This window comes from Mustela putorius, unplaced genomic scaffold, assembly GCF_011764305.1.
Source record: "Mustela putorius furo isolate JIRA1106 unplaced genomic scaffold, ASM1176430v1.1 tig00003988_pilon_pilon_pilon, whole genome shotgun sequence".
Lineage (NCBI taxonomy): Eukaryota > Metazoa > Chordata > Mammalia > Carnivora > Mustelidae > Mustela > Mustela putorius.
Window position 1 is genome coordinate 1,204,064 of NW_025422127.1, and position 27,295 is coordinate 1,231,358.

Here is a 27,295-nt window from a genome sequence, read left to right on the forward strand (position 1 = left end):
CAGCACAGACTATACTTACTCTTCCCCCTCTCCCACCACCCCTTCCCCTGCTCTCCTTCTCTTTCTCTCTCTCTCTAAAATACATAAATTAACTAATTCTTCTTTTTAAATAAATAAATAAATAAATGATTTATCCAGAAGGTCACAAACCAAGGCTTCAGATTCTGTTTATCTGCATCACTAGACAGTAGAGCTAATGCTATACAGAGGTCATGAGTTCAGAAGCCAAAATAACCACCCAACTTAAGAATATATCCACTGAGGGAGAGAAGCAAGATTACACACCAGACAACACATGATGCAAAGAAGTTATTACTGGAACAGAAACAGCAAGAATTTTAAGTAAGTATGATTTCAGAGTGCCTGGGTGGCTCAGTTGATTAAGTGTCTCCCTTTTCCTTAGGTCATGATCCAAGAGTCCTGGGATTGAGACAGACTCTCTGCTTAGCAGAGAGTCTGTCCCTCCCCTGCTCATGCACTCTCTCTTTCTCTCTCCCTCTCAAATAAATAAAATCTCTAAATAAATAAAGTGAGGAGCCTCCAAGTACCAGGTCCAGCTCACAGGTCAACCAGCTGCAGTAATGTCTTTTTGATCATGTTCCCCCAATAATTTGTAATAAATTAAAAGTCATCACTAATCTCTAGCTTAGTCACCAAAGAAATCCAGATGTTCCAAATAGGAACACCTTTACATAAAGAACCTTTCATTCTAAATGCCATGCACTCTTCAATATTTTCTGTGGTTCTGGAAATTTTCTCTCATAACCAGTCCAGTAGAGCTTGTTTCTTAAATGTTCAAGAAGCAACACTCCACTCAACAACAGTACCACATATAAAGCACGTGAACACACCAGATGATGTTCGCTTGTATCTGAAATGGTAACCAGAGTTCTACAATGCATTAGGATGTTACTAAATTATGTGGAAGCACTCAGATTTCCAAAAATGTTCTTACTTAAGTTACATTACAAAGCTGTAGTAATCAAAACAGTATGGTACTTTCATTTCAAAATGAAATAAAAACAATCCATCAATGTAATTCACTATATCATTTGAAAATTAATTAATCCTTTGTAATTTTATTTTCATCTTCATGTTTACTTTTGTTAGATATTAGAAAAAGCAAGTTCTGTGATATGACTCCATTCTTTTAACTTTTTCCCAAGTTTTGTTTTTGTTTATAATAAGCCATGGATGCCTGTTTCATAAACTGATAAAGAATATAAAGTAGTAATATAGGAGTGCCTGGGTGACTCAGTGGGTTAAGCCTCTGCCTTCAACTCGGGCTGTAACCTCGGGGTCCTGGGATCGAGCACTGCGTCAGGGCTCTCTGCTTGGTGGGGAGACTCCTTCCCCTCCCCTCTCTCTCTACCTGCCTCTCTGCCTACTTGTGATCTCTCTCTGTCGAATAAATAAAATCTTTTAAAAAAATAAGATGGTAATATGGTTTTATATGTTAAAATCTGCCAAATTATGAGTTTTAGCAACCAATGGGAATAGATTACCCTACCAAGAAGTCTACACGTGGATTCAAGGATAGCAAAGTTGTCTTTGATGCCTTCTGACCTACTTATTCGTTCTCAAAAATATTTATGAACAGAATAAACAGGCTGTTAACTATAGAGAAAAAACAGAGGTTGGGCGGGTAGGTGAAATAGGTGATAGAGATTAAGGACACATTTATCATGATAATATAAGGATGGAAAACTGTATAGAATTGTTGAATCAATATACTGAATACCTAAAACTAATATAACACTGTATGTTAACTCTACTGGATTTAAAATTAAAAACTTAATTTTAAAAAATTACCAGGGCACCTGGATGGCTCAGTGGGTTAAAGCCTCTGCCTTTGGCTCAGGTCATGACCTCAGGGTCCTGGGTTTGAGCCCTGCATCGAGCTCTCTGCTCAGCAGGAAACCTTCCTTTCCTCTCTCTGCCTGCCTCTCTGCCTACCTGTGATCTCTGTCTGTCAAATAAATAAATAAAATCTTTTTAAAAATTACTAACAGTTATTACCAACTACATTATCAATATTTGACAGGGACACAAATATTCATCAAGGAGCAAAGTCTTAGGTAAGTATTTTGTCATTTTCTCCAGGGATTTTTGACAAATTGCACTGCTTACAATTTGTGGCCAAAACAGTTATATCTTAAGCAAATTAGTGAATTCTGATTACAAATTCCCTGGAGCATCACATGTTTTCCCAGAATTGATCCCCTGAGTCTATAATAAAAGAGTTTATAAAGCAAATGTCCCCTTTCATTGAAAGTAACCTGTTCAGAAGCCTCTTACATGCCCCCAAAGCTTCAAAACCTTAGATTACAGGAGGATGGGGGGGGACCATAACCACAGCACAGACAGGAAGCTTCCAGTCCCATCTCAGACTCTCCCTGATCCTCCTGCTGCATTGTTTAGACGTTGAGTAAGCAACAAAATTTTCTTCTTGGATAGCCAAGTTTTAGGAATGCTGCTGCTGAAGGGGAAGATACGTTGGAGGCCAGAGAGAAAAAAATGAGTTAAGAAAAGATTTCTATTGAATGTCATACTCTATTTCTACAGAGCTGTTGCCACATTTTGCTGCAAATGAGCTCTTTTCATGAAACCACATAGGACTTTCCAGACTGCACACTCCCTGCTCCCTCCTTGAGGGATCCTCAGAGACCTGACAAGCTTGTGTTGTCCCTGGTCTGGTGAGTTCCTGAGGCCACTTCTCAGATAACCAGTCATTGTGCAGAAAGGGAGGTTGCTGCAGATCATGGCTTCCCTTGCCAGGGCCCAGAAATGACCCAACACCCAGGTTTCTGAAATAGTGCAAGCTTCCTTGCACTCATTCTGAGAAAACCACCAGCTCAGAAACCTTTTTTAAAAGATAAAGCTAAAGGATAATCCTCTCCGAAAAGAAAATGGGCCTCTTTTCAAACAATGGCTGGCTATGGGAGGGGAGATAGGCAACAGGTCCCTAGGCAAGAATTTTCCAAACATTATTAATTGTATATCCCATCAGTGAAAATTTTCAAGTGAAGTTGAGGAAATATCACCAATATATGTGTGTATATTAATTAATTTTTAAATTATTTACATGTAGTGATATATAAATGCATAGTTTATGCTTTAAAACATACATAGAACACATTTTTTTCACAAAATATAATTGCCTGACAATGTTACATTAGTTTTGAGTAAGGCCTGAAACCATAAAACTCCTAAAAGAAAACATAGGTAATAACATCTTAGGGGTCTCAGCAACATTTTTCTGGAGAAAGAGAATTTTTTCCTTTCTTTATTTTTGTTAAGAATACTCTATACTCGTTTTTTTAATATTTTATTTATTTGTCAGAGAGAGAGAGAAAGTACAAGCTGGGGGAGCGGCAGGCAGAGAGAGAAAAGGAGAAGCAAACTCCCTGCTGAGCCAGGAGCCCATTACGGAACTCCATCCCAGTCCCCTGGGATCATGACCGGAGCCAAAGGCAGCCACTTAACTGACTAAGCCACCCAGGCATCCCTGGAGAAACAGAATTTTTTAATGAGCTAAAACTAAGTTCCATAGTTTATCAACTTCCAGACATCCGTTTCAATATCTCTGAAATTCGAAGACTTCTGATGATCAATGATATTTTAGCAGAAGGTCACTGTCTAATTGGGGTAGCATCTTTCCTAATAGCACATAAAATAATAGTGTAATTCACGTTGAACTGTACCTTAAATTTTATGAAATATATTGAACTAGATGGCTCTAATATCTCCTTCCCATAATCAGTCATCTGGCACACCCCACAATGTGGGTGCCCTCCACATTTAAAGAGCAATTAGGGGGACCAAGGCGATCTTGGCCATTGGTCACAAATGAAAAGAAGTGAGAAAAAAATCCCTCATAAGAATTCCATAGATTTCCCCCAGAAAACAATCTCTTTTCTACTCATAATACAATGGGCCTGAGAGCCTCAGAGAATCTGATCAAGGCAAGGAAACATCAAGAGGCTTGCACTTGTTTTTTAGATTATTTACTATTATTATTTTTTAGATTCTCAGCATGGCCCTGAGCCAATAGTTAATTTCTACTAGGTTTACTTTTCTTATCAAAGCTGGTGCGAACCATCCTACCATCCTAACAATCTTCACTGGTAACTATACATGCCAGGGATCAGTATGAGAAAGTGGTCTGAGCGCCTGAACAGACATTTTTCCAAAGATGACATACAGATAGCCAACAAATACATGAAGAGATGCCAGCATCACTAATCATCAGGTAAATGCATATCAAAGCCACAATAATATATCACCTTGCATCCGTCAGGATGTCTATTATCAAGAAGACAACAGGTAACAACTTCTGGTGAGGATGCAGAGAAAAGAGAACCCTTGTGTGCTATTGACAGAAATGTAAACTGGCACAGCCACTATGGAAAACAGTGTAGAGGTTCCTCAAGAAATTAAGAACAGAACTACCATGTGACCCAGCAATCCCACTTCTGGGTATACATCCAAAGGAAGCAAAATCATTACCTCAAAAAGATACCTGTATTCTTTGCAGCATTATTCACAGTGGCCAAGGTATGGAAAAAAACCTAGCTGTCCATCAATGGATGAATGGAAATGAAAACATAATATAAATAGATATAGATAGATATAGAGATAGATATAGATACATGATGAAATATTACTCAGCCTCCAAGAAAAGGAAGTGCTGCCATTTGCAATAGCACAGATGAACATGGAGGCCATTATGCTAAGTTAAATAAGCCAGACAGAGAAAAACAAATACTGTATGATATCTTTTACATATGGAATCTAAATAAAAAGTTAAACTCTTGGAAACAGAGTAGAATGGAGGTTACCATGGGCTGGAGGGTGGGGGGAATGAGTGAGAAGGTTGGTAAAAGGGTACAAGCTTTCTGTTATAAGATGAATAAGGTCTGAGGGTCTAATGTATAGTATAGTGACTATGGTTGATAATACTACATTGTATAATTGAAATTTCCTAAGAGACTATAACTTAAATGTTGTCACCAAAAAAGAGAAGAAGAAAAAAGGTTACTATGTGAAGTGATGCATGTGCTAATTAACTGTGTGGGGGGAGTCCTTTCACAATACACACATACATCAAGTCATCACATTGTATACTTTAAATATCTTACAACTTTATTTGTAAATTATACTGCAACAAAGCTGGTGGGGGAGGAAAGGAGTCTGAGTAAAAATAAGCAAGATACTCTAGATGCAAACATCAGACAATTTTTTTAAAGATTGATTGACTGATTGATTGATGATTTTAGAGAGGGGGCAGGGAGAAGGGGCAAAGGAGGAGAGAGTCTGAAGCAGACTCCCACTAAGTGAAGAGCCTGATGAGGGGCTCGATCTCACAACCCTAAGATCACGACCTGAGCTGAAACCAAGAATCAGACCCTTAATCAACTGCACCAGCCAGGCACCACCAGACAATTTTTAATAAGGGTTCACCATAAGCAAACAGCAAGGCGAGCGAAAAACCCTTCTTATTCCAAAATTCATGCTACATATGTGAGCCATGCCTTAGGAAGTAGAAGATTTTGTTGTGAATACAGATCTGAGAAAGCCAGTGCATCTACAAAGGAAGGAAAGGTAACACAGATGAACAAAAAACAGTCCCTGAGCTCAAGGTGTCTGTGGTCTGGTGGGGAAGACAAACTCATCCCACATCACTGACTCTACAAAAATATAACAGAGGCACAAACCATGTGTTAGCCGGGGCTTGGAGAAAGCAGGTGACTCAGCCTACGGCTTCCAGGAAAGGCTCCACAGAAGAGGTCACCCCTAGGCTGGATCTTGGAGGATGAACAGGTGTCTGCCAGTTCTAAGGAGAACTAGGGAAACAGCAGAGAATTCTTTGTAGCCATTATCAGAGGAAATAAAAGCCAAGAATAAAAGAAAGAATAGAGGAAGGGAAGAAGGAAGGGAGAGGAGAAAGTCACTGACATTCAATAATTCCTCAAAGATTCTGAAAGAGGTGACTTTTCTGACTAGAGAAGTGTCTCCAGAAACTTCTGCCCCACTTCCCTTAATCCATAGAGAGACAGTGCACAGGCAAAGGAGTGATGGACGTTGGGAGAAATTTTTCTCTTCTTCATCCTAATTTCTGATGCTCCTATCCTCCCAGGCTTGCACGTTTGTGGAAAGGGCTGTGGTCCACCATAGCCAATAGGACCATAGTGACTGAGTTCTTCCTCCAAGGCCTGACAGACACCAAAGAGCTTCAGGTGGCAGTTTTTCTGCTCCTGCTGCTCGCCTACCTCGTGACTGTCTCTGGAAACCTGGTTGTCATCAGCCTGACATTGCTGGACACCCGCTTGCAAACCCCGATGTACTTCTTCCTCCGGAATCTGTCCTGCCTGGAAATTTGGTTCCAGACCGTCATCGTGCCCAAGATGTTGCTCAACATTGCCACAGGGACCAAGACCATTAGTTTTGCTGGCTGCATCACTCAGGACTTTTTCCATATCTTCCTGGGGGCTACAGAGTTCCTCCTCCTCACAGCCATGGCCTACGACCGGTACATCGCCATCTGCCAGCCCCTCCGCTACCCCATCCTCATGAGCAACAGAGTCTGCACGCAGCTTATCCTCACCTGCTGGCTGGCAGGGTTCTGCTTCATCATCGTGCCTGTCATCCTGACCAGTCAGCTTCCATTCTGTGACACCCACATCAACCACTTCTTCTGTGACTATACACCTCTCATGGAGGTGGTGTGCAGCGGACCACAGGTGTTAGAGATGGTGGCCTTCACCCTGGCTGTGGTGGCTCTGGTCAGCACTCTGGTGCTGATCACCATATCCTATGTCCAGATCATCCGAACAATCATCAGGATCCCCTCTGTCCAGGAGAGAAAGAAAGCTTTCTCTACCTGTTCCTCCCACATTATTGTGGTCACCATGTGCTATGGCAGCTGCTTCTTTATGTACATAAAGCCCTCTCCAGGCAAGGGGGTTGATTTCAACAAAGGAGTGTCTCTAATCAATACAATTATTGCCCCCCTCTTGAAACCCTTCATCTATACTCTCAGGAACCAACAAGTTAAGCAAGTAGTGAAAGACCTGATCAGGAAAATGGGTTGGCTCCAAAATAAATGACAGCCCTAACAAGGCTCTTTCCAGGGAAACATGACTCTCCTCAGAGCCCAAATACTACAAAAAGTATTTTCAAGGTTAAGCTTTCATGAATAGTCCTCTTCAAAATCCTTAAAGCTTTTCCAGCTCCCACCCATTCCCTCATCCCAAAAGCCACTCGCATATTCTAGGTATTTGTTATGGCAGGACCCCACTTCCAGGTACCAAAATCTGTATTGATTACCTATTGTCAAATAACAAGTTACCCACAAAACTCAGTAGCTTAAAACAACAAATGATCATTATCTCATAGTTTCAGTGGGCCAGAATCTGGCTGATTAGCTGGGTAACTCGGACTTAAGGTGATTCATAAGGTTGTAGACAAGCTGTCAACCAGAGCTGTGGCCTCATCTGAAGGCATGACTGAGGGGGCATGTGCTTCCAAGTTCACTCACTTGGTTGTTGGTGGAACTACCCCTATGGGACAAAAACCAATGCTCCTTGTGTGATCAGGGAAGGAGGGAAAGCAAAAGAAGATGTGGAAAATATATTGTAAAATCTTGTCACCTGAGGGGTGACTGTGAAAACCATTGAAACATCAAGTGTCCCATGCTCAGGCTATTGAACACGATGGCCTGGTAGAAACAGGATCCCATGATCCCCAGTGGCATCCCATGATCCCCAGTAGCAGGGCACAAGTGAGGAGCTAGGAAAGAATGTAATCCCAGTTCCCCCTTTCTGCACCTGGTGACCACCAGCCCAAACTTCCAGTTCCCCCCTTACCCCATGAATGCCTCCCTGCGTGCCGGCATGTAGGAGAGGGTGCAGATCTACTCTACAGCTTCAGGATATTTGCCATCCCTTGGTACTCCTTTCCTACACTTGCAGGCATCTGTCCTTGCTTTTCTGATAAATAAATAAATAAATAATAAAATAAAAGCTATGTGCAGGATTCAGCTGCTGCTGCTCTCCCTCGCAGTGGCATCCCGGCACGGCTGCTCAGATTGGTGTTTGAGAACTTTATTTCAGTGCAAGATGAAGAACAGTGGGTAGGACTGGGGCATGAGTCTGAACAGGGACCACTTAAAACACAGCAGTATCTAAATGCTCCTCTGTATGGGGAGGCAGCTCTGAAACTCCAGGAAGACAGGCTCTGAAGGAGACATTGAGGGGAAATTTGAGCTGCACACACCGTCCCAGACTCCATCATACTCCAGAAAGACTTGCAGCACTTAGGCCGCACTCACCCTCCTAACCTTTCCCCAAGCCCCTCACACCCAGCCCATCACATTCACCCCAATGTCAGCCTGCTTTTCCTCTGCTTCCAAGATAGCATGATCCCAAAGATACATGAGGCCCTAAGACAAGCTTGTTGGGGTTTCAACCTGGCCCTCAGGGCTGTTCAGAAATCCATTTCCTCACCTCTGAAATCCCTGACAAATGTCCCTGTGTGATAATATTTCTCTCATATCATCCCTGCCCTTTCCCACTTTTTTCCTTTGGTGAGCTTATCACCTGCTTTTCGGGAAAGGATGAAGTTGTGCAGCCTAAGCTCAGAAATACCCTCTCCTTTCAACTCAGCACACCTCAGGGCCTGCATCCGCTTTCTCATCCTTGCCCCTCTCTCAGAGAAGAAGGGATCCTGGATCTCTATTACCTCAAAAGACATAACACGGGGCATGGGGCATTAAAAAGAATACAAACTCTCAAGCTAAGCAGGCCTGTATTTCTTCTGCTGCTGCTCTCTAGTTAGGCAGCCTTGAACAAAATACTTTGTCTCTCTGAGCCTTGGTTTCCTTTTCTAAAAGATGGTCTGCAATAGAAATCATTTGATGCTCCAGCCCATTTCTTGCTCCACCAACCCCTTAGAGCTGGTCCTTCACCCCAGAATTGAGTCCCTATTGCCTTTGTACGCCCATTTCCCCCAAGCTGCTTCTCTTGTGGTAATAGGGAGAAACACCTCCTCTGAGAGGCATTGGTTCCCCAAACTAGTGCCAAATCATTCCCATTTATATCTGTGGCACCACCATCCCTTCAGTCTTTAGAGCTAGACATCTTGAAGTCATCACTGACTCTTCCCTGTAATCTGTCACCCACCCCTACTGTCTCCTCCCTCAAAAGGGTTCTCAGATTCACTCTCTCCCTGTATTTCAACACTCAGCACACAAGCCACATGTCAAATATGACCAACTATCAGAGACTGCAAGAGATGCTCTCACATTCTTCACTTTCCTACCACCATTCTCTTTGGTACTACCCTCCCACATGGACTCTGGCTTTGGCCATGTGGCTTGTTTCACACATTGTGACAGAAGCAAACAGAATGCAAGCAGAAATTCAAAAAACCCTGGGAACTCTCTGACTGCCATGTGAACAAGTCTGGGCTATCCTCTAGATGTTAAAAGACCCAAGACCTCCTTGCCACCATTGTCTTTACTATTATTTACTAATAATCACACACACACACATACACACGTGCGCGCGGGCATGCACACACACAAACACCCTGCCCAGGTGGCCAGCAACCAACTGGCAGTGCATGAATGAGCCCATCAAAAACCAAGAGAAGTACCACTCAACTGAACCCAGCCCAAGTTGCCAACCCACAGAATCATGAACCAAATAAATGTGGTTATTATAAGCCACTAAGTATTTGAGTGGTTTATTATTCAACAAAAATTAACCAGTACACCAAGCAAAAGTAAATATATATGGTAAACACATACTGCTGCCTGGTTAAGGGTCCAAGATTAAGAAGTGAGTTCAAGGGATGCCTGGGTGGCTCAGTTGGTTGGACAACTGCCTGCGGCTCAGGTCATGATCTCGGAGTCCTGGGATCGAGTCCCGCATCGGGCTCCCAGCTCCACAGGGAGTCTGCTTCTCTCTCTGCCCTTCTCCTCACTCAAGCTCTCTCTCCTGTCTCTCTCTTAAATAAATAAATAAAATCTTTAAAAAAAAAAAAAAAAAGAAGAAGTGAGTTCAAGTTGGCTTGGTTAGGTCAGGAAAGAGAACTACATCTCTTCTCATCTCTATAGTTGCAGGCCAGAGAAAGTTACCAAGAAATAGGCCGTAAAGCAAACTGAGGCAAAATTATTTACTTCTCTTTTGGGGCATTCCATGTCCTTCTCCCAAGTAATGTGGCCCCTAAAGTAAGACTCAAATAGGGATGTTACCCCAGTAGACTTTGAAAGTCTTATCCCAAGAAGCCTGATTTGAACATTCTCTGTGTGCAATGAGTTTCCCAGAAAACTCAGAAGCCACCTGGAGCCTCAAGTCCCCACACTCCTGTCAGGAGCATTTCTAGGACACCCTTTTCCAGGATCTCTGTCCCCAGAGAAAAAAAGTCTCATACGAAGGCCATGGTCTACACGAGAGAGACCCAGAGCTCCCCAGGCTATGTGTCTTCTTCTCAGAAGCTGCGGGAAACAGTCAGACAGGAAGACGATGTGCTGATTCACTCACTTCTCAGCCCAGATCAGTCTTAATTGAATGTATCCCTTTCCTTTCTCCAAACCCAGTAAAGACACAATTTATGAGCCAAGTCCAAAGCAGGCAAATGCTCCGCATGCACACATTTTGTTCTCATCTCAAGCCCCAGCACATTGTATCAGTACCTCATAAATGCATTACACCTTCCACATTGAGGTTATCAGGATGTGAAGGTAACTCTTTTGTGAGGCCTCCCACTGAAACAGGAATGCAGAGAGAGAGTGAAGACCCAGAAAGCCACTTAAAACGTGTACCTGCTGAAGAAACCAGATTCTCAAGGCAGGGAACCAGAGACAATCTGGTAAATGGCTCTCTCTAGTGGGATTTTCTATTTTTACAATGTCACACACACCACAGTTTAGGAAACTCAGAGGATTTAAGTTCTCAAACAATGGAATCACTGTCCCAGGAATGATCTAAACAAACACCTCCCTCCATTAAGGATTTTTGTTGTGTTGTGTTGTGTTGTTTGTTTTGTTTTAGAAAATGTCAACTACAGTGGCTGGCACAAAACTGACCAACCCTAACCAATATAACTTAGTCAAACTTTAATTTATGGATTAATTTTTATCACTGCTATGCCCCATATGGGTGTGATCAGGTTATGTAAGGCATTGTGAGCTACTTTTTACTGTTCTTAATGCCTGCTCCTTTTAATAGCTGTTGATTTGGAGGGCATTCTCCCTGTGATGCAGATACTTTTGTGTGTAATTTGGTTAAAACTAATTTAATAAAAATTAATTAAAAGCTGTGTTTATGGAGTTAATAAACTCATCTAGGCATTTTCAGTGCCTTGCTTTAATAACTAAACATTAACAAGTCAGATCTAGGGAAATGTCTGCCCATAGGGAATTTAAAAATTTAAGTGATGCAGTGGTATTAGTAGGATGATTTTTTAAATTGTTGAGTAGTTCTTTCTAGTCTGTTAGGGTTATGAATTATGGGGGGGTTTATTTTAAGCCTTAGTTAAATGTATTTTTATTTTAACTTTAATTAAAGAAAATACCAGATCTAGGGAGATCCCTGTCTATGAAAACTTTATTAATTTAAGTATCATGTTGGTGTTGGGCACCTGGGTGGCTCAGTGGGTTAAGCCGCTGCCTTCGGCTCAGGTCATGATCCCAGGGTCCTGGGATCGAGCCCCACGTCGGGCTCTCTGCTCTGCGGGGAGCCTGCTTCCTCCTCTCTCTCTCTCTGACTGCCTCTCTGCCTACTAGTGATCTCTGTCTGTCAAATAAATAAATAAAATCTTTAAAAAAAAAAAAAGTATCATGTTGGTGTTAATGGGAAAGATTAATTAAATGGTTGAGTAGGTTTTCTGATCTATCAGGACTAAGAATTAAATATTGTTGGTTTAGAACACTGAAGCAGAGTACTCACAGATTAAGGAATTCTGTTTAGATACAATTCCCAATAGCCATCTAAGGACTCTCAATAAAAATTAAAAGACCAAAGTAAAATCCTCAAAGAAAATAGTCGGAATTGAGTACACATCTGCTGTCTGCTCTTGCTGTATAGCTCAAACAGGGAAAACAGTGACATGGAGTTTTTTCTTCCTTTCTAATAACAGGTGCCAAGTCTTTCTATGAGGGGAAGGAGAGGGTAGAGCTCTGTACTGCTCTAACTTTTCATTCTGCTTTAATATGTGCACAGTCACCTCTGTGCTTATCCTAGATGAGACAGCACCTTCTAGGGGTCAGAGACTGGAGGAAGGGGGTGAAGGTGGAAGGAAGGAAGGAAGAAAAGGGGAAAATAAAAGAGAAGAAGGGAAGGAAGTGGGGAAAATAGAAAGAAAGAAGGGAGACAGAAACACTGATCTTGAAAGTGTTATTTACAAATACATTTTCAAGTGTTCAAGGAATGGGTTCTGCAAAATTACTTCCTACTTAGGAAGATCCTTCTAAATATAAATTTTTTAAAAACTTTATAGAGACTTAAGATTTTATTTGTAAAGATGTAAAAAAAATTTTTTGAAACTTCTATTTAGAAGATGATGTGGAGAAAGCAGAACCCTCTTACACTGCTGATGGGAATGCAAGCTGGTGCAGTCAATCTAGAAAACAGTATGGCAGTTCCTCAAGAAGTTAAAAACAGGGGTACCTGGGTGGCTCAGTGGGTTAAAGCCTCTGCCTTCAGCTCGGGTCATGATCCCAGGGTCCTGGGATCGAGCCCCACATTGAGCCCCACATTGAGCCCCGTGGCGCGCTCTCCGCTCAGCGGGAAGCCTGCTTCTCTTCCTCTCTCTCTCTGCCTGCCTCTCTGCCTACTTGTGATCTCTGGCTGTCAAATAAATAAATAAAATCTTTTTTTAAAATAAATAAATAAAATAAAAACAGAGCTACCCTATGACCCAACAACTCCACTACTAAGTATTCACCCCCAAGATACAGATATAATGAAAAGAAAGGGCACATCCACCCCAGTGTTCATAGCAGCGAGGTGCACAATAGCCAAATTGTGGAAGGAGCCAAGATGTCCTTCAATGGATAAAGATGTGTCTCATACATAAAATGGAATATTACTCAGCCATTAGGAAGGATGAATACCCACCATTTGCATCAACATGGATGGAACTAGAGGGGATTATGCTAAGTGAAACCAGTCAAGCAGAGAAAGACAATTATCATATGGTTTCACTCATTTGTGGAACATTGGGAATAGCTCAGAGGACCAAAGGGGAAGGGAGGGAAAACTGAATGGGAAGAATTCAGAGAGGGAGACAAACCATGAGAGACTCTTGACTCCAGAAAACAAACTGAGGGTCACAGAAAGGGGGGGGGGGGGTAAGGAATGTAGTACCTGGGTGATGGGTATTAAGAAAGACACATGTGGTGATGAGCACCAGATGTTATACGCAACTAATGAATCATTAAACACTACATCAAAGACTAATGAGATATTATATGTTGGCCAATTGAACATTTAAAAAAAAAAAGATGAATATATGGGCAGCTGCTGCCATACGAGTTTTTCAGAGAGGACAACACATCCAAGTGGTGGGGGCTGCTGGTGCTGGTGCTGAAAACCATCCAGGGGCAAATTCCCCGGATTCTTGAGTCTAGTGATGATGCTCTTCCATATGTTGAAGAATTAATCTTAAAATTATTAAATTTGCTACACCAAGCTCTGCCCCAAAGTGTTCAAAAAAGTTTCCTTCATCCAGTTATTATTAAGAGGGCAATAGCAGATGCCCAATTGACAATTGAAAAGAGGAAGTGAAGAAATCCTTTATCTCTCCCAGTAGAAAAAATTCATCCTTTATTAAAGGAAGTCATAGTTTATAAAATTGACCTCTGGGTTTCTGTTTACATAGTAGCAGTATTAGAAGACATTTCTGCAGACATTTTAAAGCTGGTAGGGAATTATGTACAAAATACAGGGCATTATGAAATTACAAAGCAAGATATTAAAGTGGTAATGTGTGCTGATAAGGTATTAGTGGACATGTTTCATCAAGAGGTAGATAGAAGATATATTATCTTTAACTGATGAAGAGCCTTCCACCTCAAGAGAGCAAACTTATTATGATTTGGTAAAAGCATTTATGGCAGAAATTCAACAGTACATAAGGGAACTAAATCTAATTTAAAAGTTTTTAGAGAGCCCTTTGTCCCCAATTCAAAATTGTTTTCAGCTAACGTATTATAGTTGTGTAACCATACATTCCATGTGTGGTTAATTTTACATGACTACTCAAATTTGAATGTGTAGAGTTCATGATTGCTAATTTGACAAATTTTTTAAGTTGTGGGAATTAATTCATAGTGACTATGATCTCAAAGTTTTTACAACAGGTTCAATAAATTAAACATTAAAATTAAAAAAACAAAAAAAAATAGAAGATGAACATATGAATGTGCTCAGACAGGATGGAGAGAGAGAGACAGAAAGTGGGAGAGGAGAGATCTGCAGCAGAGTTTAAGCTGAAAAGCGACAAGACACTCCTGTTTGTCTCTGTTAAAAAGGAATTTTTTTTTTATTTTATTTATCTTTTGGAGAGAGAGAACAAGCCAGAGAGCACAAGCATGGGGAGCGGCAGAGGGAAACAGGAAGCAGAACCCAACATGGGGCCCAATTCCAGGACCCTGGGATCGTGCCATGAACCAAAGGCAGACACTTAACAGATTGAGTCACCAGATGCCCCTGTTAAAAAAGTAATTTTAAAGAGTTTATAATGATGCATTAGAAACATTTTAACAATTGCACCATTCCCAGCTAGTGTTTATGTAAGAGAGTTTTCTATTTACATTGCTAACACTGCAAGCACTTTAGCAAAACACTGAGGTAAAAGCCTTGAGTTACACAGATATGATCCGAAATGAGCATCATGAAAAAGAATGTGCATGCTGGCTGTTGTCAGCCAGAAGAAAGTTTCTGTTCCATTCAAGGCAACCACCTGTGAACAACCATATTAACCGATGGTCAGGATGATTTTTTTAAGCAATTTACAACCAAACATGATAGTTTGTTATTGTGTGTTATACTTTGATTACCTTTTATTGTGTTGAACTATTTTTTAGGAAATTGGAGAATTAGAGTCAACATTATCACATATTTTTTCTCATTTAAAATGATGAGAAATAAGTTCCCAAGCAGCACTTTCACCCAGAACATCCGTTTTTCGTGAACAGATTATTGATCGTAAAGAGGAAATGATCATGTAAAGATTCAGCTATCTCAACAATAGCATTGGTATCTTGAAGATAATGGAATAATACCTTCAAAATTCTTTTTTAAAAAATAATTAATTAATTACTTAATCACACCTTGACTACTATACCCAGCCAATGCTCAATCAAGCACATTAGAATAAAGAATGTTCAGGTGTGAAAAGTCCCCAAAACTATATTTCTTGTCCACCACCCAACAATACCTGAGGCTACTGGAGAATATACCCCATTCAAACTCAGAAAGAAAAAGACCTTGGATCCGGGAAGCAGGAGCTCCAATTCAAAAGAGAGTGAAAGGCATTCCCAGCCATCCCCAGATGGAAGCTGTACATCAGGCTGAGAAAAACAGTCCAGGGGATTCTGTAGACAGTCTCTTCCACATAGCACACCCTGGGTACATCACAGACACCCACAGGCCCGTTACACTCCAGCTGCACAGGACATGTCTACACCCGCTATCTGACCACATCACCCTCCCAGCACAGACACTACACACACGACAGGCTCCATTCCCAGAGCCAGTGACAAAGGGTAATCTTAGACATTCTTTCTCAGGTCCCAAGTTGAAGAAAAGATTGTCTTTCTTGTTACAAATTCCAAACGGCTTCCTGTTGACATCAAGTCAGACGTCCTCTGCCCCTGTGGGGCCAACCTTCCCTCAGGAGCCTCTACTTCACCCCTCGTCCAAGAGGGCCACCTCCTGCCTTCACAGGCCCCCTTGCCACCCAGTTAATCCAGCCCGCCAGCCACACCCCCAGCTACCCGTCCTCTGCCCACGTGGTCAGTCATCCATCCCTTTATGGACTCATCTATTTGGCAATCCATCTGTCCGGCAATCCATCTGTCCACCTGTCTGTTCTGAACTTGTCAGATTAGTTTTCAGATACACAAAGAACCTTACTACGAACCCCTCTCTAGGGAGCTCTCTGCAAATGAGGCAGGAATTTCACCTCGGGAGCAAAGAACCAGTTTCTGTCCTTAAGCCCAGGGGAACTGGGGCACACCGCCGGGCATCACACAAAATCCTCCTGGGGTCCCTGCACCCAGAACCTGGGACACTGGTCTCCTGACCCAGCAGAGGCAGCTCTGAGCTGTCAGTACATAAACTGGGCCAGATCCACCGAGAACAAAGAGAAACCTAAGGAAGACGCAGCTCCAACTGGCAGGTGGCAGGTTTACCACTCGAGCAAACTTACCTACAGGCTGGTCTCCAATAGCCGCTAAATACGTTGATTTCGGCTCCCGCCCACCAGAATCATAGAAGTTGGTATGAAGGACTTAACCTGGTTCGGTAATGAACACCATCCAGAAGGTCTCAACAATACCTTGTCCCCTCAATATTACGTCCTTGAAAATGGCTCCCCACAGTGGGAGGAACCCACATTCAAAGGACAGGGGAGGGGATAAGGAGTCCCCGATTGCGCAGATGCGGCCCTGGGGTCAACCCGAGGTCATATCCTCCCAATGACCTCCTCCTGCACTGCACGCCTGGGGACCAGCTCTTACAATCTTGCATGCCCCACTCTCCGTCTTCTGCAATACGCCCTGAGCAGGCAGCAAAGGGCTTTCCTGGTGTGACAGTGCCACGTTGGGTGGCTACCTGGATGCATGGGACTTAGGTGTCACAGAGCAATATAGGCACATGCAAGAAAAAAACCAAGATTCACAGAATGACTCCCAAAATAAGGACCATTTTTTTCCACTCAGAGTCCCCTAATCTGAATCACTCACTGATTCATTAAGTCCCTTAGTTGGGAGGTTGGATCACTCAGGGCATCACTTGTGTCCTCATGTGATTTAATAAAGAGGGCCCATCAGCAGACTCATGAACACACACATTCTGTTTGGATAAAAGCACAGGTGACTCTTTTCAAAGCTGTAATAATGTCCAAGGTCATTCTATTTCAGAACACAACTTTTCTCATTAGAGACATTTCAGTGTTCAAGAAAGACATTTTTGGCTGGCTATCATTTAAGGCTTGCTGAGCGAATTTAGTAAGGGCTTCTGTGGGTGCTATACCATCCTCCAAACCAACGCAGGGGGGGACAATGACAGTGTGTACACAATAGGAGCAGTGGAAAAGCAAATGTGCCTACACAATAGGACCAGTGGAAAAGCAAATGTGCCCATCTTTCCTTGAGACGAGGGCAGGTGGCAGCCTTAGAAACTTGGCCCGATAGGGTACTTACCATACATGCTGGCCAGAGACGGCAGCCTTGGGGAGATGGGCAAAAAATAGGTGAAGGGGAGTGGGAGGTACAGGCTTCCGGTTATGGAATGAATAAGTCACAGGGATGAAAGGTACAGCATAAGGGATATAGTCAATAGTATCGTAACAGCAATGTGTGGTGACCGACGGCAGCCATGCTTGTGGCGAGCCCAGCATAACAGAGAGATGTTCAATTGCTCTGTTGTACCCCTGAAGCTAATTTAACACTGTGTGTCCACTATACTCCAACGTTTAAAAAAATTGAAATTGAAACTAAGAAATTCTTAGACAAGTAAGAGCTGTAAGGGAGTTTGAGGACTGTCATCTTTAGCTCTCTTGACTGCAGGAGACAGAAAGAGTTGCTCTGCTATGAAACAGGTGAAATGGAATTGAATGCGTCCTCCGTAACACCTGTCAGAGCATCTCTGCGAAGCTACCAACCCACGGCTCTTCCAAGCTCTGAAGCAACAGCTTTGAATGAAACAAAGTGCCTTCCTGCACATACCAAACTTCCCAGTGGGGGGAGACACACACTAAACACCCAAACAAACAAAAACACCAAAGATTACAGTTCTGCCTGGGATATGAAATAGGACGATCGGGGTATGGTGCTGCAATACCTAGGGCAGTTTGGAAAGTCTTTTTAAAGAAATGAAATATGAGCGGAGACATGATAATGAGAAGGCACCTGTGGAAGATGTAGGGCAAAACCTCTCGACAGAGGGAACAGCAAGCATGAAGAACCCGAAGTATGGTTAAGGACAAGGACGAAGGCTAGTGTGGCAGGAGCATAGTGGAAGGGAAACAAGGGCAGGGTATGGTAAAATGTAGGTTTCATTGTTACTTCTCCACTAGGATGAGGGCAACAGATCAGAAGACAATTCCCACTGAAGAGATAGTTTGTTACTCACAGTTCCCAAGAGGAGGGCATGCTGCTTCACACAGGGCCACATGGAGAAGCACCAGGGTAGATCAGCAGGGAGTGAGAGGTCCTGTGGACAAAAGCCTGTATTGTGATTTTCAAGGGAAGGAACAGGCAAGGCATAGGCTAGACAAGTTTCAGTTTACCTAGTTTGGGTAATTTCAGCCAGCTCTAGATTTAGGGGCTGTCTCGAGTTGTCTGGCACCTGAATCTGGGATGATTAGGTCCCAGGAATATGTGGGCCTAGAGTGTTAGAACCCAATAAAGGTAGTGACAGAGGGTACAGCCTCTGGATTGTTGGTCTGCATATGAGAGGCACATTTCTAGATGAGTCATTGGTTATCTCTAGGAATTAGCTGACCCTGGGAGGGGCAGTCTAGCCAGGATGAGTAAGGTTCCAGATGTCAAAACATCAGAATAAAAAGACATGCTTAATATGCAGGCACCGAATCATCAGCATCTTATAAATCAAGGGAAGGACTTTGCAGTTTACTCTATCTATTTATTCTATCTAAACAGAAGTTACTGTTGCTGGAGGATTTAAGGGAAAGGAATGGTATCATCAACTTACACTTGGAGAAAATCATACTGGCTGGGTAGAGACAATGGAGAACAGGCTGGCCCTAGGGAGGGACAGTTTGCTGGACTAAGATTCTAGCCATGGAGATGATGAGATGGTTGGGATTACATTTTGGAGGCAGAACTGACAGAAGTTGCTGAGAAGTTGAATGTGGAGTGTTAAATGAATTAAAGTGGAGGGCTAGATTTTTGATCTGAGCAACTGGGAGGGAACAGCTCCCTTGCTGGGATGAGGAAGCTCAGATGAACAATAAGAGTTCTACACAGTAAGTTTGAGTTGCTCTGAGACATCAAAAAGGAGATACTCAACTATATATACAAAGAGAAGTCAGAGTCAAAGATATGTGCTTGGGAGTCCCAGAAGTTAAAAAATAAAATATTTTAAGAAGAAGAGCGAACCAAATACCATTGAGAGATTGAGATAAAGACTGAAAATTAGCCAGTGGATTTGACAAAACAGGATTGTCAGTGGTTTTAGTAAGATTCAGTGGAGTTGTAAGGACAAACACAGAAAACAGGAGATAAGAAGTGGAAAAGAGGGCGCCTGGGTGGCTCAGTGGGTTAAGCCACTACCTTCAGCTCAGGTCATGATCTCAGGGTCCTGGGATCGAGTCCCGCATCAGGCTTTCTGCTCAGCGGGGAGCCTGCTTCCCTTCTCTCTCTGCCTGCCTCTCTGCCTGCTTGTGATCTCTCTCTGTCAAATAAATAAATAAAATCTTTAAAAAAAAAAAAAAAGAAGAAGAAGAAGAAGAAGTGGAAAAGAAGCCAGTGTCCACTAGAGGCATCAGAAGTTGAGGGACTGGCCGGGACTATTCCAGGTAATACCTTTCTTCTACCCCTGAACTTCAACACCCTTCCCAGACTGAAAACATTCAGAATGCTTACTCTCTGTTTAATGGCACCACTAAGAATGTCTGCAGTGACACAAGAGACCTGGAGATTGATGGAAATCCTGTCCTCCCTGGGCAACCAGACAGGCAATGTCTTCACTGGAACACTTTCATCTAAAAAGAAAACTAAGAATGGAGATTAATGTGGCTAAATCATTTTCACTATAGTTAACTTCTAGAATTTTCCAGAAGTTTCCACATTTAACTTGAAGCCAAGACTTCGTGCAGATGAATGAATGACCCATTGGAGAGTCTAGACATATCAGAGGGAGACCCTCAAATCTAATGCAGTCTGTGAACAAGGAGACCCTAAATGAGTGAGAAGGTAAAAGTTAGACAGGTGAGAGAACAAGGTGTGAGGAAAGGGAAGAGGACCCAGTTTGGCCAAGAGAAATAAGATCAAGGAGAGATGAGAGGATACAGTAGGCACTGGGGACCCAGACAGAATCACCTGGCCCATGACACTACCTCAGCTCAGAGTCACCTAGGGAAATGCGAAGAGTCAGGGCCTCCTAGATCCCAAAGGGGTGAAGACATAACAGCAGCTGGAGAATATCTACGGGCACCACAGAGGTTGAGACTTCCAAGAGGGGAAGGAAGAGCAGAGCCCAAGTCTGTGCCCAGCAGCTCTTCCATCTCTCCCAGGTATGTGCCCCTACACAGTGCTGGGCAGCCTTGGTCCTTCTCTGACAAGGCTAGACCCTGCCAAGGGTAGAAAGAGAAGAGGAACAGAGGGCCTTAGAACCTCTCTCTGTGGGCTGGTAGCCAACACCTGTCCCTGGGCACTGGAGAAAAGAATCCAGCTGAAGTTTCCCGAATCCTTACCATTGCATTTGCAAAGGTGTGATTCGGGGGCCACCACACTGGCTGGACAGGGAGAAGGAATGAGAAAGGGAAGGGAATGGGGATCTGGACAACTTCTCCCAGATAAAACTTCATATAATACAGCAAGGCAAGTGTGTATATTCTCAGACTACGCAAACTTTTCAATGTGTGATGAGGTGTGTATGGCGAAGAGGTGGAAATGAGGCAGTGGGCATCAAGCGTATGCAAGTCTGTGGGATCACAAGTGGTAGGTAAATCAGGTGGGCATGCATAGTCTCCAGACTGTCTATGGTCAATGCCTTATGAAAACTTAAGACATTCTTTCCCAGGTTCCTGTTAATGGTCCCCATCCACAGAGCTGCTCACATCCTCCTTTGCTGCCCTGTTTCCTCCCTAACACACACACACACACACACACACACACACACACAGACACGCACACACACAAACCCATCTGCAACTCCCGTTATTAATGTTTCAGGCAGAAAAAAAAGTCTGAAAGAACAAAGATAAGTTGTCTGGCTATGCTCCCCAAGACCTCCCTGACTTCATAAAGGCAGTCCTCCCCCCACTTCCCATATCCTTCCGTGGGTTCCAAAATCCCAGCTCCCTTGCCCCTAAGATATCAGATCTACCCCTAAAGAACTACTATCCATTCCTGCCCCCTTTTGAGAGCCTCACCTCCTGGACTTAGGGCTCTCTAGGCTAACCAGTCATACAGCCAAACAGCTGCACCTTTGTCCCTTCACCTTCTGTCCATCTAGCCAGATAACACAAGTTATCTGTTGCTCCATCCACAGACCACTTACCTGATTGATTTATCCAGCTGCCTATGTCACCAAGACTTACAGAAAGCTTTGGGGGTGAGAGGTTCTGTTTTCAAATGAGTGTCAGGGAGGAGAGAATGGGAAGTTGTTTGATGGGTATAGAGTTTTAGTTCTGCAGGATGAGAAAGTTCTGGAGATTCGTTGCATAGCAATGTGAATATACTTAATATACTTTCTTTTGCTTCTTTTTTTATCATTTTATTTTATTTCTTTTCAGTGTGCGATGTGAATGTACTTAACACTACTAAACCATACACTAACAAGTGGTTAAGATGGTAAATTTTATGTTATGTGTTTTTACCACAGTTAAAAATAATTTTTTTTAAAAAAAGGCATCTGGGTGGCTCAGTCAGTTAAGCATCTGCTTTGGCTAAAGTCATGATCTCAGGGTCCTGGGATTGAGCCCCTGCTCAGCGGGGAGTCTGCTTCTCTCTCTCTCTCTCTCTCTACCTGTGCCCCTCCCTTGCTTATTTTCTCTCTCTCTCTCTCTCTCTGGTAAATAAATAAAAATCTTAAAAAAAAAAAAAAGAGAGAGAGAGAGCACCTCAGCCCCTCTCTATGATCCAAAAAAGCTCTCTGTCCTTCTCTTTTTCCCTCTATGGGAGAATTTGAAGAAAATAAGAGTGGCCTCAGGGCCAGTATCTCTCTGAAGATTGTCCCAACTGTGTCAGGATGTGCTGGAGATAAGAGAAGTTAAGAGGGAAATTATCATAGGCAGACAGCAAACTGGGGAGATGGAGCTGGGATAGAGCAGGGAAGAGAGAGGGTAAATTAAGGAAGGAGAAACTTATCTCTCTCCCTCCACAGATGATATTTTGGGGTGAAATGTAATTAGAGGACTGAACCAAAGAGATGCTCATGGTGTGGCAAAGATGAGGTGACGGGGGCGCGTGGGTTGCTCAGTGGGTTAAAGCCTCTGCCTTCAGCTCAAGTCATGATCCCAGGGTCCTGGGATCGAGCCCCATCTTGGGCTCTCTGCTCAGCAGAGAGCCTGCTTCCCTTCCTCTCTCTCTGCCTACTTGTGATCTCTGTCTTTCAAATAAATAAGTAAAATCTTTAAAAAAAAAAAAAAAAAAGATGAGCTGATGATGGTGGGAGAGACTTGATGAGGACAGACAGGATGAAGAAGAATCCCAGCTTTACTCAGGGAAGGAAGGCTGGCATGGCCACTTGCGTTCAGTTAAAAGAAATCCAAAAGTACATATTACATGTCAAGACATGTATGGACAAAAAGATGTTCATACCTTTAGCCAATTACCACTCTTAGAAATTTTTCCTAAGGGAATAAGTTAACAGAAACAAAATGAGACAATACACAAAGATATTGTTTCCATCATTATCTAAAAGAACAAATACACCCAGTAGAAGAATTTAAGTGCAAGAGTATATGAAGTGTTGGTTAAATGGTGGTGGAGAAATTCAACAGACTGCTAAAGAACTTTGAAATAAGATCACTCAGAAGGGCACCTGGGTGGCTCAGTCGGTTAAGCGTCTGCCTTCCACTCAGGTCATGATCCCAGAGTGCTGGGATAGAGTCCTGCTTCGGGCTCCCTGCTCAGCAGGGAGTCTACTTCTCTCTCTGTCCCCCACTCGTGCTTTCTCTCTCACACACACATACAAAAGTAAATAAATAAAATCTTTAAAAAAAAATCACAGAGCAAAATGCTTCAAGCAAACATTAAAAAGGAAATGGAAAAGGGCACCTGACAGACTCAGCCAGAAGAGCACACAACTCCTGATCTCGGGGTCGTTAGCTCAAGCCCTACATTGGGCATAAGGATTACTTAAATAAAAACCTTAAAAAAAAAAAAAGGAAAGGAAAAAGACTATGATTACAAGCATGTAAAATAGGTTTGCGGTGAGATAAAGACTTGAGGGTAATATACAAGAAAGAGAAGAAATTAACTCAGGTGCGGAAATCATAGATGACTTTACTCCAAATATTTCTTAAGTATTTTAATTGCAAAAATAACATTTTTTTAATTTGAAAATAACAAGATTTCTTCCATACATTATTATTAGTGGTGTGAGCCTCTGAAGGGTTGACTCAGAAATTACTTCTGTCCAAACCCACTAGATGGAGTTTATCTCCCAGAAGTGTAGGGTAAGGCTGTCGGCCTTGCTGGAGATACTGTGGGCATGATGGCTGAAACCTCAGGCTGCAAGTTAGTTTTCTGGTTCTGCCAGGTTCTGTCGGCAATTTAAATTCTCAGAGCTCTGGTTCCTTCTCTGCAATGATGAGATAACAACTAGTACTAGAGCTGTTATGAAGGCCCCTGAGATAGGGCACAATGCCCAGCATACAGTAATCTCTAAGTGTAAGCTGTAGAGTAAATGACATAAGGCAAAAAAAAAAAAAAATACAGTAAGCAGACAAACTGGCAGTGGGAGGAAGATTGGGTCTATGAGCAATATGCAGAAAGCATGAGACTCTCCTGCCTAACATTTGAGATGTCCAGGCTAATCTCATGTGTGGGGTGAACATGGGTGATAAGGCCCTGCAAATGCTGGGAACCCAGACTTCTACAAGACTTGAGCCAGTGTCCTGTCTGTCTCACTGGCTGCCTAACTTGAGGCAGATCACTTCATCTTTTTGTTCATCAGTTCCCCCATCTTTGTAAGTAGGATTCATTCATTTATCTAATAAATATTCAGCAGAGCGCTTGGCATGTGCAAGATCTCCTGTTATCCATCAATTAAACTTCCTTTATGACAGCAGAGAGATGATTAAAAGCACAGACTCTGGTTATTAGGTGGGGCTGGGTTCAAACCCCAACATCCTCCATTACTAGATGAGTGACTTCGAGAAAGGTATTAATGCTCTTTGGGCTTCCATTTGCTCATCTGTAAAATGGAGAAACTTTCTATGTCATAGTGTGATTGTGAAGATCCAGTGATTTCGAGAATGTTAAGCCCTCTGGCATGGCGCCTGGCAAGGACCAGGCACTTGGAAAGCACCCACAGCTGTTAAAACAGGTGGCCCCCTATTACTTCCCCAACTGTCTCGCAGGACCTTACGGTGGAGACTGCACTAGAAAGGGCTGGGAGCCAGACACAACTAATGACTCACAAGAACACAGAGGAAGGTGTTATCTTCAAATGGGGGAAGAGCTATCTGGAGCAAGAGGGGGTGACACATTCTGTAAAATGCTAAAAATTTAGCCAAGACAAATATAATGAAAGACCCATCCTACAAGCAGAGGAGGCCAAAGTTAGATGCAGCTAGCGCCAAAGATGGTCAGCTCCCCATCACTGCAGATGTGCCCACAGACACTGCCCAGCATCCCATGAAGATGTTGATAAGCCTGGAGCCATGCTAAAAAATATAACATTTATTGACACATAGAATACCAAAATGCCACAGGTAATCATTTCTGACCTTGAGGCGCAGAGAAGCTGCCTTAGGGGAGGTGGAATTTGACTTGAGCTTGACGGATGAGCAGGATTTTAACAGAATGCCTAGAAACATTCTCTGCAGGGGCACACTCTGTGTAAAAGCTTGAGAGACCAGCTAGCATGCTAAAACAGAGTAGCTGGTGTAGCTCAACACGGAGTAGCTCAACACAGAGACCCAGATAAGAGGAAGCCAAATAGAGTGTGGCCTATCCCTGGGCCCTCCCTTCACAGGACACAGGCTGAAACCCAGTGATCTGTGACAGGAGGCCTGATAGAATCCCAAGGCATGATACAATTAGGCAATATTATCACAATCCCGTCATTGCATGGCATTCTAAATCCACAGCCCACCATGGTGATTATCACATACTAGCTTAGGACAGTCCCTGGCTGAACCCACGATACAGGTGCTACATTGTCTCTTTCAGGCTGGGGGTTCAGTCCAGGAAAAACAAAGGGGCTTAGGACATAGCACTGCTCCATCTCCACTCCAAAGAAAGACCCAAAGTACAGGGGTCTCTCCACCTGGGAATTAGGCCCTTCACCAGGGCTCAGAGCATCGGGAACAGTGGGAAATGCAGCAAATTTGGAGCCAAGAAACCTTGGTTCAAGTCCCAGGCCTGCAACTCCCTTGGTATTACTTCAGCAAATTATTTACCTCCTCCAAGACAAAATGGAATCCTCCATAAAGTAGAGACCCTAATTCTCTCCGTTGATTCCAAAGGGACTGTATGAGAAGTGCTTTACTTAATTACAGACATGCTGCTTTTTTCTGTATAAATATCTCTTCCTTGGTTGTGCCGTAGGTTCTGGCCTGAAGTTATGGCTGAGGAAAATCGGACTCTGCCTGAATTTCTCCTTCTAGGATTCTCTGATCTCCGGGCCCTGCAGGGCCCCCTGTTCTGGGTGGTGCTTCTGTTCTACCTCGTCACCTTGCTGGGTAACTCTATGATCATCCTCCTCACACAGGTCAGCCCGGCCCTGCACTCCCCCATGTACTTCTTCCTGCGTCACCTCTCAGTGCTGGAGCTCCTATACACCACAGACATCGTGCCCCGGACCCTGGCTGACCTGGCCTCCCAACAGCCCCGGGCCATCTCCTTCCCGAGCTGTGTAGCCCAGATGTATGTCTTCATTGTCCTGGGCATTTCAGAGTGCTGCCTGCTCACAGCCATGGCCTATGACCGCTATGCCGCCATCTGCCGGCCCCTGCACTATTCCACCCTCATGAGCTGGAGGGCCTGCATGGCTATGGTGGCTGTCTCCTGGCTCATGGGCGTCATCACAGCCACCACCCACTCATCCCTCATCTTCACTCTCCCTTTCCCCAGCCGCCCCATCATCCCACACTTCCTCTGTGACATCCTGCCAGTACTGAGGCTGGCGAGTGCTGGAAAGCACAGGAGTGAAATCTCTGTGGTGACAGCCACTGTGGTCTTCATCATGGTCCCCTTCTCTCTGATCGTCGCCTCTTATGCCCGCATCCTGGGGGTCATCCTGGCAATGGCCTCTACCCAGAGCCGCCGCAAGGTCTTCTCCACCTGCTCCTCCCATCTGCTCGTGGTCTGCCTCTTCTTTGGAACAGCCAGCATCACCTACATCCGGCCCCGGGCAGGCTCTTCTGTCACCATGAACCGCATCCTCAGCCTCTTCTACACAGTCATCACGCCCATGCTCAACCCTATCATCTATACCCTTCGGAACAAGGAGGTGGCAGGCGCCCTGCACCACATGGCCAAGAGGCAGGTCTCCTCACTCTGAAGGGACCCGGGGATGTCTGCTCACTCACCAACTCCTCCTTCTCCTTCAGGTGCTGGATTTAAACCCCAGCTGAACAGAAACCATGCAGGCCCTCCAAGAAATAAGGCTCCCTGGCAGAAATTGTTGGAATTAAAAACAGATAGATCTGTATCTTACCTCCTGTCCCACACCCCAGGCTCACTATTAGAGCATGGGTGATTAGGACAAGATAGAATGGAAGGAAATGCTGCTCACAAGGAAGAACATTTATGGGGAAGAGTATCTTCTAGATTGCTCTGGATCCCTGAGCAAGGTGATTGCTGTGTCTATACCAGTGGTGAGAAGTCTGTGTCAGTTATGAAGACAAATGTCTATAAAACTGACACTAACTCAGTTGCCTACCCAGTGCCCATGAAGAAGTTTGCCTGGCTCTTTGATCTAGTTTTCTCCCAGAAACACACTATAGTTTTATGCTCTGGGGCCTTTTAGAAGAGAGAGAGCTATTCTCCCTTGGAATATTCCACATAAATATTTAAATTTCTTCCCTGTCTTTCTCCACCCTTGATTTCTGACATCATCCATAACGGGTGATAGGATGTCCAGCCTGACAAGAGGATCTCCCTGGATTCCTTGTTTCCCTTCCAGTGTGCACCATCAGCTTG

At 43.5% G+C, this 27,295-nt stretch overlaps 2 protein-coding genes and 1 pseudogene across 2 annotated transcripts; all 3 read left to right on the forward strand.

Annotated features, from left to right (window-relative positions):
• Positions 1–4,301: 4,301 nt before the first annotated feature.
• On the forward strand, positions 4,302–7,109 carry LOC101679251 (olfactory receptor 2AP1-like). The gene is made up of 2 exons (XM_004773288.1): positions 4,302–4,339; positions 6,140–7,109. The coding sequence occupies exons 1-2, from the start codon at positions 4,302–4,304 to the stop codon at positions 7,107–7,109; spliced, it is 1,008 nt and encodes a 335-aa protein (XP_004773345.1).
• Positions 7,110–10,444: 3,335 nt separating this feature from the next.
• LOC106003799 lies at positions 10,445–14,222 on the forward strand (annotated as a pseudogene).
• Positions 14,223–25,715: 11,493 nt separating this feature from the next.
• LOC101679548 (olfactory receptor 10P1) lies at positions 25,716–26,654 on the forward strand. The gene has a single exon (XM_004773289.1). The coding sequence runs from the start codon at positions 25,716–25,718 to the stop codon at positions 26,652–26,654; it is 939 nt and encodes a 312-aa protein (XP_004773346.1).
• Positions 26,655–27,295: the final 641 nt, after the last annotated feature.